General features: G+C 38.7%; 1 protein-coding gene across 1 annotated transcript in view; it reads right to left on the bottom strand.

The window, feature by feature from the left end:
• Positions 1 to 10546: 10546 nt before the first annotated feature.
• The window catches only part of cmah (cytidine monophospho-N-acetylneuraminic acid hydroxylase), a 34605-nt gene continuing 23053 nt past the window's right edge, over positions 10547 to 22098 (bottom strand). Inside the window, exons 2-4 of the mRNA XM_053650059.1 lie at positions 13032 to 13123; positions 11462 to 11571; positions 10547 to 10940 (exon numbers count right to left, since the gene is read on the bottom strand). Coding sequence (XP_053506034.1) covers positions 10710 to 10940; positions 11462 to 11571; positions 13032 to 13123 — 433 coding nt within the window. The 3' untranslated portion in view covers positions 10547 to 10709. The remainder of the gene's footprint in view (positions 10941 to 11461; positions 11572 to 13031; positions 13124 to 22098) is intronic.

The following is a 22098-nucleotide window of genomic DNA, read 5'->3' as shown; positions in this document are numbered from 1 at the left end:
AGAATAGAGTGAGAGAGACAGTCAGACAAAGAGCAAAACAGAGTTAAAGACAAATAGAGACATGGACAGAGAGACAGACAGACAGAGAGACAGACAGACAGGCTGCGAGACAGACAGAGAGACAGACAAAGAAGCAGACAGAAAGACAGACAGATAGAGAGACAAACAGACAGAGAGACAGACAGAGACTCCTTCATCTTCTTCAAGTGAAGTAGGTACTTTTCTTACAGACTTCTTCCATGAGTGGAATAAATCTGAATGAATTATACTGAATCTGAATTGGGATTGGCTCTCATCACCATCATCATCATCATCATCCTCATCATCATCACCATCATCATCACCACCATCATCATCATCACCATCACCACCATCATCATCACCATCATCATCACCACCATAACCATCATCATCACCATCATCATCATCACCATCATCCTCATCATCATCACCATCATCATCACCACCATCATCATCATCACCATCACCACCATCATCATCACCATCATCATCACCATCATCATCACCACCATAACCATCATCATCACCATCATCATCACCATCATCATCACCATCATCATCATCACCATCATCACCATCATCATCCTCACCATCATCATCCTCACCATCATCATCACCATCACCACCATCATCATCATCACCATCATCACCATCATCATCATCATCACCCTCATCATCATCACCATAACCATCATCATCACCCTCACCATCACCATCATCATCACCATCATCACCATCACCATCATCATCCTCACCATCATCATCCTCACCATCATCATCACCATCACCACCATCATCATCATCACCATCATCATCACCCTCATCATCATCACCATAACCATTATCATCACCCTCACCATCACCATCATCATCACCCTCACCATCACCATCATCATCACCATCATCATCATCATCACCATCATCATCATCATCACCATCATCACCATCACCATCATCATCCTCACCATTATCATCATCACCATCATCATCACCATCATCCTCACCATCATCATCATCACCCTCATCATCACCATCATCACCATCATCATCACCATCATCACCATCATCCTCCTCCTCATCACCATCATCATCATCCTCATCATCATCCTCCTCCTCATCACCATCATCATCACCATCATCATCATCATCATCCTCCTCCTCATCACCATCACCATCATCATCAGATCCATTTAAAGAGATGTGACTCTACTACAGGTGATTAATTCAGCTACTTGAGTTAATCAAAAGGACTCGAATAGATCGACTTTAATGATAATTAATTTCCATAAGTACAAGTTTACTGCAGTTGGAGTCTTTTATAAAGACATCGGTGACCACTGCGCAGTGTCTGTGTGAGAAATTGCAAGGTTTTATTTTTAAAAGATTTTTGAAACATTTCAACGAACAGGCTTTTATACATGATCTTTATAATAGTGATCTGGGCGTTGTTTCATATATACAGATGTAAATTTAGCTTGGGATTACTTTAAAAAGATTTTTCTAACTATACGTAATAAGCACGCCCCTTTCAGTCCTTGGTTTAGTGAGACTGTCTCTACCCTTATTAGACAGAGAAACATCACCTGGGCTAAAGGTGAAGAAAACAAACGATTCACTAGATTGGAGTTCCTATAGAGTATTATGAAATAAATGTACTAAATTAATATAAAATGCAAAACGTGAATATGTTCTTTCTATGGAAAATGAAAATATAAATAATCCTATAATGTTTTGGAAGTTAGTTAAATCTATGTCGATTTCAAGTTTATCATTTAAAGTTCCAGATCATTTAATTGTCAACCAAACTGTAGTTAAGGGTAGAGTAGATATTGCTGAATTTAATAAGTATTTTTTTCTGCTGGCTTAAGTTCTGAGTCTATTAATTCTGTACCTTTATGAAATCTGTTGATCCTGCTGAACATTGCCCTGAACAAGTGTTTAATTTTTCTCCCATTACAACTTCCCAGGCTTAATGTTGCCAGACATTAAAAATCAGCAGGACTTGATCAAATTGAGCCCTGTTTTTAAAAAAACTTCTAATACCATACCAAAAATGTGGAAATCCACATCGTCATTCCATTCTTAAAATGTGGAGACCCTTCAGATCCTAATAATTATTGTCCTATCTGCAGATTACCAGTTCTAGCTAAAATATTCGAATCATTGATAAATGATCAAATAAAACAATTTCTAACTGATAATAATATCCTCAATTTTCACCAATCGGGTTTTAGAGCAGGTCACAGTACCATAACTGCAGCTATGTTAGTCACAAATGACATCATAAACTTTTTAGATAGCAAACTTTTTTAGATAAAAGTTCTGTGCAGCCTCATTTGTTGACCTTTCGAAAGCTTTTTACAGAAACTTGGGTCTATAGGTTTTAGTGAAGCTGCTCTAAAATGGTTCTAAAACTATTTTATGAGCGCACTCAATGTTTAGAAAATTATAGTTCACCTTTCCATCAAGTAAAAAAAGGAATTCCTCAAGGATCCATTTTAGCTCCCCTTTTGTTTTCTATTTTCATCAATGATTTAGTCTTTGGAGTGGATTCCCCTAATATACTTCAGTATGCTGACGACACGATCATTCATACTGCTGCATCATCTTTAAACCACGCTCTACTGAACTTACAGAATATAATCAATGTTATACAACAATCTGTGTCAATGTTGAAATTGATTTTAAATTCAAAAAAGACAAAATATATGATTTGTGGTCGTACTCATGCTAAGGTAACGGATGTGGTCATTTCAACTTTAGATAGAGCAACATTGAAAGAGTTAGCTCTTATAAATACTGAGGTATAAGGTTGGATGAAAAAGTAGTTTTTAATGTACATATTGATAATCTGTAGAAGCTTAAACCAAAATTGAGGTTCTTTTATCATTTAAAAAACTGCTTTCCTTATGAGGCTAGAAAGAAAATAGTGGAGATTAGTTTTTTTAATCTATAATTGATTATGGTGAAGTTGTTTATATACATGCGGCTTCATCTTTATTAAGGAAACTGGACCGTGTCTATCATGCAGCGTTACACTTGTTTGTGGTGCAAATTCACGTACTCATCACTGTATACGATAGGAATCATTGGCATGGACAGCTTTGCATCATAGGAGGAAATTGCATATGTATATGTTCATTGCTAAGGCATTTCTAGGTAAATTACCCTCTTATATTTCTAATCTCTTAACTTTTTATACACGTAGTTATTGTACTAAATCTCAATCACACATTCGGTTAAAAGTCCCAAAGGTTTACTCAGAATTTGGCAAACATGCTTTTTCTTTTTCTGCTCCCTGGGCCTGGAACCATCTGCAGCATGTAGTTAAACTAGAGATATCACCACCTCTGAGTACTTTTATACGGCTTTTGCAAACAGTGTTAAAGGAGTGTTGTAAATGCTTTCCTTGATTTTACTCTTATTGTTTTCTGTGATTATCTCTGTGTGACACTCTATGTGCTACATAAATAAATAAATAAATAAACAAACAAACAAACAGAGATACAGAGAGAAAGACAGAGAAACAGACAGACAGACAGACAGTGAGACTGACAGACAGAGAGAGAGACAAAAAGAGAGACAGACAGCTCACCAGTGTATTTTCCTCCAGTGAAGGTCATGGGGAATCCTGAAGCTCCTCCAGCGAAGTCGCTCAACATCACGTCCACTCCGTGTGGGAGGCGGCCATTATTGGGGTGTGTACAGTCCACTGTGTTCAGGATCATGTGACCTAAGGGGGTGGGATATACCTGAGTGATTTTATAATATATTAATAATAAAGGTTTTATTCCTGGGGTTTGAATGATAATTTATATGAAGTGTAATTATAACTGTGATTAATATAAACATTACCTTTATATTCCACAATAATGCAGGTGTCCATCTCCGGGTGAATGCCGTCCATCAGGATCATAAACTGTAATTGTTCATCTACCTGAAAGCACAGGTAACGTCTTAAACACTGCTCAACTCAACATCTACCTGAACTATGATCTAAGTGTGACTTTACAAACTACTAACATTGAAGTAGTGTATTGTTAAAGTTTACCATTAATATGATCGTTTACTGACGTCAGCTAATTTAATACAGATAAAAATACGGATGGATAAACCGAGTCTCTGGTTTACTGTAAAGGACAATAGTTGTGTTTCTGATTGGCTGATGCTGGTGTTATCTATCATCACTTTACACAATACTATGACTGAAATTCTACACTCGTCTCAGCATTCAGTTTAGGACTGACTTTACACCCGACTCACGCTGGATCAGACTTGCAGCTGCTGGAAAACCGCATGCTAATACAGACAGATTAGATCAGATCAGATCAGACATCCACACTTATGTTCTGCCAGACACCAAACAAACAACGTTGATGTTAGTCAGTTTCATGCCGCTTTTCTCAAGATACCTGTGATGTAATGCAGTATAATAAATACTTTACACTCCTTTAACTGTTTCACCAGTGTACAAGCAAAAGACGATCAGACAGAAGACGGAACTTAACAGAAAACGGGACGTTCTGTGTTTCCAACATATATGGGTAAATCTGATCTTCTCTCAGTGAGTAACTTCAGCGTGGGATAACTGCAAAAAACATGCCATAAACACACACTGTAAACACACACAATGTAAATACACACACTGTAAACACACAGTGTAAACACACACGCTGTAAACACACACACTGTAAATACACACGCTGTAAACACACACACTGTAAATACACACTGCTGTAAACATACACACCGTAAATACACACTGTAAACACACACTGTAAATACACACGCTGTAAACACACAGTGTAAACACACACACTGTAAATACACACACTGTAAACACACAGTGTAAACACACACACACTGTAAATACACACACTGTAAACACACAGTGTAAACACACACGCTGTAAATACACACACTGTAAACACACAGTGTAAACACACACACACTGTAAATATACACACTGTAAACACACAGTGTAAACACACACGCTGTAAACACAGTGTAAACACACACGCTGTAAATACACACACTGTAAATACACACTGCTGTAAACACACACAATGTAAATACACACTGCTGTAAACACACACACCGTAAATACACACTGCTGTAAACACACACACTGTAAATACACACGCTGTAAACACACACACTGTAAATACACACTGCTGTAAACACACACACACCGTAAACACACACTGTAAACACACACACTGTAAATACACACGCTGTAAACACATACACCGTAAATACACACTGTAAACACACACACTGTAAATACACACAGTGTAAATACACACACTGTAAACACACAGTGTAAACACACACGCTGTAAACACACACACTGTAAACACACAGTGTAAACACACACGCTGTAAACACACACACTGTAAATACACACACTGTAAACACACAGTGTAAACACACACACTGTAAACACACAGTGTAAACACACACGCTGTAAACACACACACTGTAAATACACACACTGTAAACACACAGTGTAAACACACACACTGTAAACACACAGTGTAAACACACACACTGTAAACACACTGTGTAAACACACACGCTGTAAACACACACACTGTAAATACACACACTGTAAACACACAGTGTAAACACACACACTGTAAACACACACTGTAAACACACACACTGTAAACACACACTGTAAATACACACACTGTAAACACACACACTGTAAATACACACACTGTAAACACACAGTGTAAACACACACACTGTAAATACACACACTGTAAATACACAGTGTAAACACACATGCTGTAAACACACACACTGTAAATACACACACTGTAAACACACAGTGTAAACACACACAGTGTAAACACACAAACTGTAAACACACAGTGTAAACACACACTAAACACACACTGTAAACACACACACTGTAAACACACAGTGTAAACACACACACTGTAAATACACACACTGTAAACACACACACACTGTAAATACACACACTGTAAACACACAGTGTAAACACACACACTGTAAATACACACACTGTAAACACACACTGTAAATACACACGCTGTAAACACACACACTGTAAACACACAGTGTAAACACACATGCTGTAAACACACACTGTAAATACACACACTGTAAACACAGTGTAAACACACACACCGTAAATACACACGCTGTAAACACACACACTAAACACACACTGTAAACACACACACTGTATACACACACACTATAAATACACACTGCTGTAAACACACACTGCTGTAAATACACACACTGTAAATACACACACTGTAAACACACAGTGTAAACACACACACTGTAAACACACACACTGTAAATACACACTGCTGTAAACACACACACTGTAAACACACACACCGTAAATACACACACTGTAAACACACACACTGTAAACACACACACCGTAAATACACACTGCTGTAAACACACACACTGTAAATACACACGCTGTAAACACACACACCATAAATACACACTGCTGTAAACATACACACCGTAAATACACACTGTAAACACACACTGTAAATACACACACTGTAAACACACAGTGTAAACACACACGCTGTAAATACACACACTGTAAACACACAGTGTAAACACACACACACTGTAAATACACACACTGTAAACACACAGTGTAAACACACACGCTGTAAATACACACACTGTAAACACACAGTGTAAACACACACGCTGTAAATACACACACTGTAAACACACACACTGTAAATATACACTGCTGTAAACACACACACTGTAAATACACGCACTGTAAACACACACTGCTGTAAACACACACACCGTAAATACACACTGCTGTAAACACACACACTGTAAATACACCCGCTGTAAACACACACACTGTAAATACACACTGCTGTAAACACACACACCGTAAATACACACTGTAAACACACACACTGTAAATACACACGCTGTAAACACACACACCGTAAACACACAGTGTAAACACACACACTGTAAATACACACACTGTAAATACACACACTGTAAACACACAGTGTAAACACACACGCTGTAAACACACACACTGTAAACACACAGTGTAAACACACACACTGTAAACACACACACTGTAAACACACAGTGTAAACACACACAGTGTAAACACACAAACTGTAAACACACAGTGTAAACACACACTAAACACACACTGTAAACACACACACTGTAAACACACAGTGTAAACACACACACTGTAAATACACACACTGTAAACACACACACTGTAAACACACACACTGTAAATACACACACTGTAAACACACACACTGTAAATACACACACTGTAAATACACACTGCTGTAAATACTAACACTGTAAATACACACACTGTAAACACACAGTGTAAACACACACACTGTAAACACACACACCGTAAATACACACTGCTGTAAACACACACACTGTAAATACACACGCTGTAAACACACACACCGTAAATACACACTGCTGTAAACACACACACCGTAAATACACACTGCTGTAAACATACACACCGTAAATACACACTGTAAACACACACTGTAAATACACACGCTGTAAACATACACACCGTAAATACACACTGTAAACACACACTGTAAATACACACACTGTAAACACACAGTGTAAACACACACACACTGTAAATACACACACTGTAAACACACAGTGTAAACACACACGCTGTAAATACACACACTGTAAATACACACACTGTAAACACACAGTGTAAACACACACGCTGTAAATACACACACTGTAAATACACACTGTAAACACACACACTGTAAATACACACTGCTGTAAACACACACACTGTAAATACACACACTGTAAACACGCACACCGTAAACACACACACCGTAAATACACACTGCTGTAAACACACACACCGTAAATACACACTGTAAACACACACACTGTAAATACACACGCTGTAAACACACACACCGTAAATACACACTGTAAATACACACACTGTAAACACACACACTGTAAACATACACACCGTAAATACACACTGTAAACACACACACTGTAAATACACACAGTGTAAATACACACACTGTAAACACACACACTGTAAACACACAGTGTAAACACACACACTGTAAATACACACACTGTAAACACACAGTGTAAACACACACACTGTAAACACACACACTGTAAATACACAGTGTAAACACACACGCTGTAAATACACACACTGTAAACACACAGTGTAAACACACACGCTGTAAACACAGTGTAAACACACACGCTGTAAATACACACACTGTAAACACACACACTGTAAATATACACTGCTGTAAACACACACACTGTAAATACACGCACTGTAAACACACACTGCTGTAAACACACACACCGTAAATACACACTGCTGTAAACACACACACTGTAAATACACCCGCTGTAAACACACACACTGTAAATACACACTGCTGTAAACACACACACCGTAAATACACACTGTAAACACACACACTGTAAATACACACGCTGTAAACACACACACCGTAAACACACAGTGTAAACACACACACTGTAAATACACACACTGTAAATACACACACTGTAAACACACAGTGTAAACACACACGCTGTAAACACACACACTGTAAACACACAGTGTAAACACACACGCTGTAAACACACACACTGTAAATACACACACTGTAAACACACAGTGTAAACACACACAGTGTAAACACACAAACTGTAAACACACAGTGTAAACACACACTAAACACACACTAAACACACACTGTAAACACACACACTGTAAACACACAGTGTAAACACACACACTGTAAACACACACTGTAAACACACACACTGTAAACACACACTGTAAACACACACACTGTAAATACACACACTGTAAATACACACTGCTGTAAACACACACTGCTGTAAATACTAACACTGTAAATACACACACTGTAAACACACAGTGTAAACACACACACTGTAAACACACACACCGTAAATACACACTGCTGTAAACACACACACCGTAAATACACACGCTGTAAACACACACACCGTAAATACACACTGCTGTAAACACACACACCGTAAATACACACTGCTGTAAACATACACACCGTAAATACACACTGTAAACACACACTGTAAATACACACGCTGTAAACATACACACCGTAAATACACACTGTAAACACACACTGTAAATACACACACTGTAAACACACAGTGTAAACACACACACACTGTAAATACACACACTGTAAACACACAGTGTAAACACACACGCTGTAAATACACACACTGTAAATACACACACTGTAAACACACAGTGTAAACACACACGCTGTAAATACACACACTGTAAATACACACTGTAAACACACACACTGTAAATACACACTGCTGTAAACACACACACTGTAAATACACACACTGTAAATACACACACTGTAAACACACACACCGTAAACACACACACCGTAAAAATACACACTGCTGTAAACACACACACCGTAAATACACACTGTAAACACACACACTGTAAATACACACGCTGTAAACACACACACCGTAAATACACACTGTAAATACACACACTGTAAACACACACACTGTAAACATACACACCGTAAATACACACTGTAAACACACACACTGTAAATACACACAGTGTAAATACACACACTGTAAACACACACACTGTAAATACACACACTGTAAACACACAGTGTAAACACACACACTGTAAACACACACACTGTAAATACACACACTGTAAACACAGTGTAAACACACACGCTGTAAATACACACACTGTAAACACACAGTGTAAACACACAGTGTAAACACACACACAGTGTAAACACACACAGACATGAAGAACCAGCCTGATCTATGATGTTGGTACAGGTGCACAGTTAGTGTGAATAGATTTGATGTACAGTGTCATACACAGACCTGTGGTGGAGTTTCTCCTGTGATAAAAGCACTGAGTAACTTCTGAGCTGGAGACTTTTACTACTTTTTTCACAGGAGAAACAGCTCTAGACCACTTGACCTGGAAAGACCTGACACTCAGATTTATTGAATATTATCTGTTATATGATTACATTAAAACTAAATATGCGTATTAAACCTATTTCCATGCTTTAAACATTTCTTATTCTATCAGCAGATAATTTTGCTTCTCTCTAGAAATAAATGCCTAAAATCAGTATTATTATCTGCCGATTTCAAGCGGAAATGAGTGAAATGTCTAGAAATAGGTTTAATAATCTTATAGATGTCATGCTAATGTTTATAATGTTTAATGTTTATATTTAATGTATTTCCACAAAAACTAGTTTTTTTCTACAGTTATATGACTATTGCACATGCTGATGTCAGTATTCTGTATGAATGCATGCAGTGGTAGTTGCAGAGGTAGATGATGTAATTTGAGGACATGCAGCTGATGGAGACGATATTTGAGGAGTTATGTAAATATTTGTCATGCTAATATTTGTTTACATTTAAATTCACCCATTCAGCAAATGCTTTTATCCAAAGCCGGTTAGAAACAATAGTTTATTCTCAAAGACCCGACAGTGACAGCTTCGCAGTACCTGGTCTCAACCTTCTGATCAGTGATCCTGAGCCACAACATCTGCTCTACATGATCACGCAACATGAGATGTTATGCTAATTATAAGCAGTTCCCTGAGGTGATCCGAGTGCATGTGGCTGATGTAGACCAGATCTGCAGTGTAGAGTCTCTCCAGTGCATCTGATGGAGGTTCGTGTAAAAGCCACCAACCGCGAGCGAACGCTGGACCCACCAACCACGGATCAAACATCATCCGCTTTGACCCTGCCTTCACTTCCACACATGCGTGTGTGATATAAGTCAGCTGAGGACACACACCCACACACACACACACACACACACACAACACACAGCAGGTATATTCTCATATTATTCAGATCTTATCTTCACAGAACTAGCCTGAGTTTCCTGACCTGATTCATCACCTCCTGAAGTTCTCTCATCGAGGAACTGAGGAACTCTGTTGGTTTATTCTGCACCACATCATCTACACACTCCACGCTACACATCTACACATGCCAACTCAGGTCTCCAACCTCAGAGTTCCTGATGTGTTCCTTTCTAATTTCAAAACATGCTCATAGTCATGCTTCGGTGTCCTCACACACGCTTTCTTTATTTAATCACTGTTCTCATTTGTTAAAGATCAGTAATGAGTACACTTAATTATTCCTGTATAACATGTAACACACACCCACCCACCCACCCACACACACACACACACACACACCCCTACAACACCCTGAGGCTCAATGAGCAAGAGCCCGTTATTAGGAGGATCTAAGACTAACATTCCTGACCTGTTTGTGTGTGTGTGTGTGTTACCATAACCTCTCCATGCTGAAGTTCCTCAGCAGGTCTGGGATCAGTTGTCCAAGGGTCAGGAGGGTCCAACTCCACAAACTCCAACCCCCCATCTTCACAATGTACCACCTCTACACACACACACACACACACACACACAATACTGTATCATATGAGGAATTAGATGTAGGGCTGTCATGAATACTCGACTATAATGAAATATTGGTCAGATAACGCTGTGATAATGTGCAGTGAGTCGCTTTAAACAAACCGTGAGGAAGTCCAGCTTCATGATGGAAAGCAACGTGTAAGAGGAAAGAAAAGGAGTTAGTGTATTAGTAAAGAGAAATTTAGACTGTTACATGCAGGTGTGTAGGGGATTGAGATGGGATTGAGGTAGGACGAGGCAGTATTGTGGTGAGATTCAGGCAGCATTGAGGCAATATTGAGATGGGATTGAGGTGTGACTGTGGTAAGATTGTGATGGTATTGATGCGGGATTGAGGCAGGATTGTACTGGGATTCAGACAGGATTCTGGTGGAAGTGAGGTGGGGTTGTGATGGGATTGAGGCAGGATTGAGGCAGTATTGTGATGGGATTGAGGCAGGATTGAGATGGGATTGAGGCAGTATTGAGATGGGATTGAGGCAGTATTGAGGCAGTATTGAGACAGTATTATGATGGGATTGAGGCAGGATTGAGGCAGTATTGAGACAGTATTGTGATGGGATTGAGGCAGCATTGAGGCAGTATTGTGATGGGATTGAGGCAGGATTGAGGCAGTATTGTGATGGGATTGAGGCAGGATTGAGGCAGTATTATGATGGGATTGAGGCAGGATTGAGGCAGTATTGTGATGGGATTGAGGCAGGATTATGGCAGTATTGTGATGGGACTGAGACAGTACTGTGATGGGATTGAGGCAGGATTATGGTAGCATTGTGATGGGATTGAGGCAGGATTGAGGCAGTATTGTGATGGGATTGAGGCAGGATTGAGGCAGTATTGTGATGGGATTGAGGCAGGATTGAGACAGTATTGAGGCAGTATTGTGATGGGATTGAGGCAGTATTGTGATGGGATTGAGGCAGGATTGAGGCAGTATTGCGATGGGATTGAGGCAGGATTGAGGCAGTATTGTGATGGGATTGAGGCAGGATTGAGATGGGATTGAGGCAGTATTGAGATGGGATTGAGGCAGTATTGAGGCAGGATAGAGGCAGGATTATGATGGGATTGAGGTAGGATTGAGGCAGTACTGAGGCAGTATTGAGATGGGCTTGAGGCAGGATTGAGGCAGTATTATGATGGGACTGAGACAGTATTGAGATGAGATTGAGGCAGTATTGAGGCAGTATTGAGATGGGATTGAGGCAGTATTGAGGCGGGATTGAGGCAGTATTGAGATGGGATTGAGGCAGGATTAAAATGGGATTGAGGCAGTATTGAGATGGGATTGAGGCAGGATTGAGATGGGATTGAGGCAGTATTGAGGCAGTATTGATATGGGATTGAGGCAGTATTGAGGCAGGATTGTGATGTGTGATGTTCAGGTTTCTACAGATAGTTAAAGTGGTGAAATGCTCTCACCGAGTTCGTCCTGCGTGAAGCTGTCTGGAGGATTGACGTACTCCATGGTCGCCACGTTCAGCTTCCAGAAATGTTTAGAGCAGTGAACCGTCCTGAAACATACAGATTTATATGTTTATATATTATTACACATTTTATAACAATACCATAAAATTGAACAAACATTTTCATGATAAATGATCAAATATTTTAGAATAAATAAAAGACGCACTACATGCTAAAGAACATCAGTGTAGTATGTGATAAGATAATGGTGTAAAGCAGGATTATCTAAATGCTGAGTTCATGAGCGCCACCTGCTGAACTGGAGGATCCATAAAGACCTTATCTTACTCTAATAATTCCTGAAAATTCACACAGATTCAAAATCTCATACAATTTTCTAAACTCTTAAGAAGTTAAACTCTTTTATCAGCAGAGTGGAGTAGTGCTAATAAAGCCTATGTTTTCTCATCATAATGAACAAAATGTATATTTGTATTGAGTCAGGATCTGAAACTGCTTCTTAACAAAAGACAAACTTCAGAAGAAGAAACAAACAGCTAATAAAACCAAACTGTTTACCCAAAAAAGCTAATTGTTCCAGTATTTTTAGGCTAGTTTTTGTAATTAGCAGAAGTCGTCATTACTCCCTAACCTTGCTTGGTTGGAATGAAACCCTGCACCCACACCGGCCCTTTCTGGATAAGATTGGACACCCCTGCATTAGTCAGTTATGCTAGTGATGCTAGTTAGCTTTGTTCATATTAATGTCATATTAATACATTTATTTACTTTTAAATCAGATTAACATGTTAGACAAAAATATTCAATGCTTACTTTTACACCTGCGCTCAATAAAAAAGCACTTGGACGTATATATATATATATATATATATATAAACATACATTTAATATTATATACATTTAATATATATAATTCGACTCACATTTTGACTACTTTGGCAGTTTACTGTGTGAGTGTGTGTGGGTGTATTTGGGTGTGTGTGGGTTTGTGGTGAAAACAGGTGCCAGGCTTTCAGATGCAAGAGCAATTAAGATGAGATATTTAGGAGCGTTTAAGCAGGTTTATGGTAATGCAGTATGTTGACATTGAGACAGGTTTCCTTTGTGTCAGTTTTCATGCTGATACTGTCAGACCCCTCAGTACTGAACTCCTCAAACTCACAAAAAACATCATTTACTGGTTCTAGGAAAGAGCAGAACACAGCAGTGGAAGATTGCTGAAATTACTTCTGTGTGATGTTTGTAAAAAAAAAAATATTTATTTTTGTGAGATTTTTCTCTGTGTTTTTTACCACGACACACAACCATCTGAGGAACTTTTAATAATGTTAAATTCTGACCAAAGTCCAACTGAATACAAACCCAAACAGGAAGTGAGAAAATAGAGTGCGTTGCCCTTAATGTGCTGACTGTCAACCCCTGCAGACTAGAAGTGAGCAACACAGACTCCGCCCACCTGTCAATCATCTAATTATCTAATCGTGATAAAAATTTATGTAATAGAACGCTGTTAGTATTGTTACTTCTCTTACTGCTTCTTCTAATTATTACTCTTTAATTTATGTTAGCTAATCTGTTAATGAACTAGGCTGATAAACCAATTTACACAATAAAGTAATTTTACTTGGTCTAGCGACTGAACAACAGGAGACGTAATGCTAACATTATTGAGGTACTTGCCTAACGTAGCTATTGTTGCTAAATTATTATTAAACCCAGTATTTATCGCTAAGCATGACCTCGAACTAAAGAAGGGAAAATAAAGATGAGTGTTGAGTGTTTTAGACTGACTCAAATGACGTCTTAGCAAGATAATATCTTGAATATGCACAGATTTATACCATATTTCTTACTATGATATTATTATAAAACAAATATACGATTACTCAGCTTGTTTTTACACGCGTTACATTTCCTTCGTGTAATCTTATCACCAGGTAATTTTACATCTTCACAGAAACAAGTGTTTTAAATGAGAAAAAAAAGCTGCCATTAGAACAAGATAGGATAGAACACGGGATAGAAACAGTCATTTCAGTCTACTTTGGAGCTCTAATTCTGGTTTAAAACGACACTGCAGGCTCTGTTACAGAGCTCATCATGTTACAGTTGATCATTTTAAGTCCTCAGGTGAGAGACTTTGTTTATTATTGATAAACGTAATCAAAGACCAGATTTGTTGTGCACGTTGAGGTGGTTAGAAGTGCTTACATACTGTCGTATGGGAAAGTTGTCACATGTCTCCTGGGATTTTCACACACAACGGTCTCTACAGTTTATACAAAATTGTATGTTTCGGTTCTTGTTGTTAATTTTAGACAGGACAGGAAGTCTGTGAAATTCTTTTCTTCGCATACTAGAGAATAGCAAGGTGCCATTTTTAGACAACGTAGTTTTCATGTACTCAGAACATGACTTGGCCATTTGTATGTTTCTTTATTTTGTAATGAAGTGTTTCTTATTTCATTCTTGTTGTTACTGTTAAGACAGGACAGGAAGTGAGGGTGATGCAATCAGGCAGGACAGCAGATTTCAGCAGATAGTCCACATTTAAAACCAGGTTACTGATCAATGTGTCTATATTGTAGTCTATAGACTATTGTACTGTTTCACCTAGAAATGCACCGATACTAAATTTCTCAGCCGATACCGATAACCGATTATTCAGAGTGATATCGGCCGACACCGATAACTGATACCGTAGTTCTGCCTTCTTTTAAATTATTAATAATTAATTCCACAATTCTGAAGGAAATGCAAATAAAAACTTTATTCTCTCCATTTCAGCAAGTTGTTTCACAGTAACTGGTCTCATCAACAGAAAACACATGACTCTAATTAACATTAACACATGAACTCGATTCTGAAGATTAAAGTAAGATTATTAACTTATTGAATGTTATTAATTCATATTAACAGAATTAATTGACTGAATTGTAAAAATCCTCCTGTTAGTCTCACATTCACTCTCCACAAACACAAGCATTTCTACTTCATCACTGACATCAAACTGGTCATATATAATATACACTTTTTATATATTAACATTCACTGGATATGAAACATACTACTCTACAAATATATTTTTCTGTGCAATATATACTTTTTTGTCACTCAGCTTCATTTAAATCTTTAAACAGTGTACTGAGGCTTTAATTCAGCTCGAGCAGTGCGGGAGAAATATTAATTAGACTCGACGCTGAAACTCGCGCTTCACTGCTGCAGCGTCCGGTGTAAAATGTTATCAGTGCAGAGATTACAGAGATTACACACTGCAGTTTTATCGTCATTCCACACAAGAGACATCTTTACACACAGCACAAAATCGATGAGTTTTCCCGCCCTCTTTTGATTGACAGGATATAATTGGCCCTCATCATATTATCATTTTAAACTATCGGCCGATGGCCTATAGCGTGATAAATTGTCTTTATCGGCCGATACATCGGTGCATCTCTAATTTCAACATTAAGATAAACATAGTTTGATTCAGGTACTTAGTAATATGGAAAAGTACAGAAAATTACTAGCAGTGTTTCCCACACAGGGTTACACTCGGATGTCCTGGCAAAGTATACTGACAGCCCCCAGGGTACATGTACATAACAAATAAAGTTTATTATTTATGAAGCCATTTTGACAGAATCACACTGATATTCTTAGATATCAGCTAGGGTTAGGACTGGCACCCTGTCCAGGGTGTACCCTGCCTTGTGCCCGATGCTCCCTGCGATAGGCTCCAGGTTCCCCGTGACCCTGAAAAGGATAAGCGGTATAGAAGATGGATGGATGGATGGAGCTAGGGTTAGGGTCCTACATATATTCACCTATATTCCTGTATATTCCTAGATATATATACTAATATGTTCCTCTATTAGTGTCCTAATCCTGACATTCACTCATAAGGGTTTGCCATGATTAAACCATAAATCTTATTAAAAAAATATTTTAGGACATTTTAGACAGCTTGAAAAAGAGCATTTTAGAGGCTGAATGCTTCATACCTTACAGTTCTAGAACTTTCTCCGGTCAGGATTAAGTCTGGTCATGGTGAGACTGTGATTAGCTTCTGTGCCACTCAAAGCCCATCTGGGACGTGGATTATAAATCATTACTCATATAACTGTTTGTTATGAAATCAAAAAGTGCTAACTGTGTTAAACGGAGCTCCAGTATGAGCGTCATTAGAGTTTTAACTTTAATTCTCTCGCGTTGTATTAAAGTTATTAATGATGGAGACTGGAGTATGATCTGTGCTTAGCACTTACAGTCTTATGAAGAACATCTGCAGTGATCTTTAGGCTGTCTGAGTGGTAACATTTGCAGTAATCTCATATCTGGTCTCTACATCTACATGTATAGAAGTTTACTATAGTTATTAAACCCAGAATGGACGTATCTTCATGAACTCTATCCGATGTGACCTGCAGGTCTTAACATGTTTTGGAAATGTCTTGAATATGGTAAAATTATTACATTTAAAGTGCTGATAGCAGCAGATACACTGTGTAAATGTAACTCTATTATTCTTATCTACTTCCTGTGTACTCGCTAAATCACATTCTGCTGCAGTTATTAGCCATTGTGGATTCTCAGACATTGTTTATGTTGGACTAAATTCCATGTCCTTTCCACCCATATCTTAATGGTTTTACATTAGCTGAGTCATGTCCTTCAGTATCATTTCCCCCATCTGAAAAGTGGAAGTTCTCACCACCATGTCACCAACTGTAAATGAGGACAAACCCATGAAGATACTGTACATCTGACTCTGCTAATTAATCTTCATTACAGCTAGTCTAGTCTAAACAAAACAGCATATCAGGCCCTGCCCACAATACACTTTTTGAAAACATAATTTGTATTCCTCTGTTTAAAAAAAATAAAACTATCCACACAAGCAGCGTATTCAAAAAATATCTCCACCCTCACAAAAATGTGAAAAACAATTTATAAAGACTGGCACGATGAGGTCAGTGCAGCGGGAGTCCGTTATAAAGTGATAAACACCTCATGAATAACGTTAGGAGCTGTGTATCGGGCGAGAGAGAAGAGATCCGACCCAGAAAAACACCAACCAAAGCTGTAAAATAAACACTGAAGAGCTCAAGGGTTCAGATGTGAGGAATTACAATGAGGTGGAACTTCTGCTTCATGTTCCACTGGAGTACAGCATGTTCTCCTGAGTCTCATCCTAAACCTGGGTTCTCAGTGTGGTTTATAGCATCGGAGCGGTGGATTCTGTCTCCTCCACACACACACACACGCACGCACACACACGTGTAATAATCACACAAAGTCTGCTTAAATTGTAATTAAGATATCTGAAACGTATGTAGTGCTGCACTTGAGTAGATTTATGAGTGTCATTTCTACACACAGTTGAAGTACATTATAAATATACTGTTATGAAGATCCCACATGTCATATATACTTCAGTAACTACCCATACTGCTATTAAAATACACTTAAGTACAACCCCAATCCCAAAAATGTTGGGACGCCATGTAAAATGTAAATAAAAACAGAATGCAATGATTTGTAAATCTCATAAACGTGTGTTATTCACAATAGAACATAGAAAACATATCAAATGTATAAACTGAGGAAATGTACCATTAATAAATAAAGTGAATAAGATCATTTTGAATTTGATGGCCACAACACATCTCAAAAAAGTTGGGACGGGATAACAAAAGGCTGGGAAAGTAAGTGTTAGTAAAAAGAAACAGCTGGAGGTTAATTGGGAACAGGTCAGTATGGTGATTGGGTATAGAAAGAGGATCTTCGAGAGGCAGTTAACCAATTAACCTAATTAGTTGCATTTACATTTACAAATGAGAAAACATTTATAGTTACAAAATGTTCCTCCAGCTGTTTCCTTTTACTAACGCTTACTTTCCACGCCTTTTGTTGCCCCGTCCCAACTTTTCTGAGACACGGTGTGGCCATCAAATTGAAAATTATCTTCTTTTTTCCAGAGGCTTTTTTCCAGAGGCTTTACCTCTTCCTGTCTGCACTTCCTGTCTGCACTTCACTTTACTGCCTCTGCTGTTATCACAGAGACGCCTACAAAACGTCCAGAAACTGCACTTCCCCATTTTCTGTTACTTCATTAACCCTTTTCCAGATCGGGCTACAGCACCATGTCCTATGACTCTCTGACATGCACAGCCCACATCCTCCACAACAACAACAACAACAACAACAACAACAACAACAACAATAACAACAACCACCTTTCTGTGGACTTTAAAGAGATAATATTATTAATGAATGAATAGTATCTGATAAATATTAATATGGCACATACGCTTACTTTAGCTCATGAGTTTATGTGAGTTCTCCCCCCTCCCCCCTCTCCCCCCTCTCTCTCTTTCCCCCCTCTCTTCCTCTCTCTGTCTCTCTCTCTCTCTCTCTCTCCCTCTCTCCCTCTCTCTTCCTCTCTCTTCCTCTTTCTGTCTCTCTCTCTGTCTCTCTCTCTCCCTCTCTCTTTTTCTCTCTGTCTCTCTCTCTTACACACTCATACACTAACACACTCATACACTTACACACTCATACACTTACACACTCATACACTAACACACTCATACACTTACACACTCATACACTCACACACTCATACACTAACACACTCATACACTTACACACTCATACACTAACACACTCATACACTAACACACTCATACACTAACACACTCATACACTTACACACTCATACACTAACACACCCACACACTCATACACTTACACACTCATACACTAACACACTCATACACTTACACACTCATACACTAACACACTCATACACTAACACACTCATACACTTACACACTCATACACTAACACACTCATACACTAACACACTCATACACTTACACACTCATACACTAACACACTCATACACTTACACACTCATACACTTACACACTCATACACTAACACACTCATACACTTACACACTCATACACTTACACACTCATACACTCACACACTCATACACTCACACACTCATACACTCACACACTCATACACTAACACACTCATACACTAACACACTCATACACTCACACACTCATACACTCACACACTCATACACTAACACACTAATACACTTACACACTCATACACTCACACACTCATACACTCACACACCCACACACTCACACACTCATACACTAACACACTCATACACTAACACACTCATACACTAACACACTAATACACTTACACACTCATACACTAACACACTAATACACTAACACACTCATACACTTACACACTCATACACTAACACACTCATACACTCACACACTCATACACTCACACACTCATACACTCACACACTCGTACACTAATACACTCGTACACTTACACACTCGTACACTAACACACTCGTACACTTACACACTCGTACACTAACACACTCATACACTCACACACTCATACACTCACACACTCATACACTCACACACTCATACACTAATACACTCATACACTTACACACCCATACACTAACACACTCATACACTAACACACTAATACACTTACACACTCATACACTAACACACTAATACACTAACACACTCATACACTAACACACTAATACACTCACACACTCATACACTCACACACTCGTACACTAATACACTCGTACACTTACACACTCGTACACTAACACACTCGTACACTTACACACTCGTACACTAACACACTCATACACTCACACACTCATACACTCACACACTCATACACTCACACACTCATACACTAATACACTCATACACTTACACACCCATACACTTACACACTCATACACTAACACACCCATACACTAACACACCCATACACTCACACACTCATACACTAACACACTCATACACTCACACACTCATACACTAATACACTTACACACTCATACACTCACACACTCATACACTCACACACTCATACACTCACACACTCATACACTAACACACTCATACACTAACACACTCATACACTTACACACTCATACACTAACACACTAATACACTAACACACTCATACACTTACACACTCATACACTCACACACTCATACACTCACACACTCATACACTAACACACTCATACACTTACACACTCATACACTAACACACTCATACACTCACACACTCATACACTCACACACTCATACACTCACACACTCATACACTAACACACTCATACACTTACGCACTAATACACTAACGCACTAATACACTTACACACTCATACACTAACACACTCATACACTAACACACTCATACACTTACACACTAATACACTAACGCACTAATACACTTACACACTCATACACTAACACACTCATACACTTACACACTCATACACTTACACACTAATACACTAACGCACTAATACACTAACGCACTAATACACTTACACACTCATACACTAACACACTCATACACTTACACACTAATACACTAACGCACTAATACACTTACACACTAATACACTTACACACTCATACACTAACACACTCATACACTTACACACTCATACACTTATACACTAATACACTAACGCACTAATACACTAACGCACTAATACACTTACACACTCATACACTAACACACTCATACACTAACACACTCATACACTTACACACTAATACACTAACGCACTAATACACTTACACACTCATACACTAACGCACTCATACACTAACACACAATGAAACATTTTCCCTCTTTGTTTTTCTTAAAGTTGATTCCGTGTTTCAGACCCTGAGTCGCTTCAGCACCGTTTGAGTCACCTGACACATCTGAGACGAAATCAAACCAGACATAATGTTACTGAGTAGTACTCTCTCTCGCCCGCTCTGGCTCACTCTCTTTCTCTTGCTCTCTCTCCCTCCCTTGCTCTTTCTCTCTCCCTCCCTTGCTCTCTCTCTCCCTCGTTCTCTCTCTCCCTCCCTCACTCTCTCTCCCTCGCTCTCTCTCCCTCACTCTCTCTCTCCCTCGCTCTCTCTCTCTCCCCCTCCCTTGCTCTCGCTCTCTCTCCCTCACTCTCTCTCTC

This window comes from Ictalurus furcatus, chromosome 19, assembly GCF_023375685.1.
Source record: "Ictalurus furcatus strain D&B chromosome 19, Billie_1.0, whole genome shotgun sequence".
NCBI classification, from domain to species: Eukaryota; Metazoa; Chordata; class Actinopteri; order Siluriformes; family Ictaluridae; genus Ictalurus; species Ictalurus furcatus.
The sequence above is the reverse complement of the archived record's forward strand: the minus strand, read 5'-3'. Positions and strand labels throughout refer to the sequence as shown.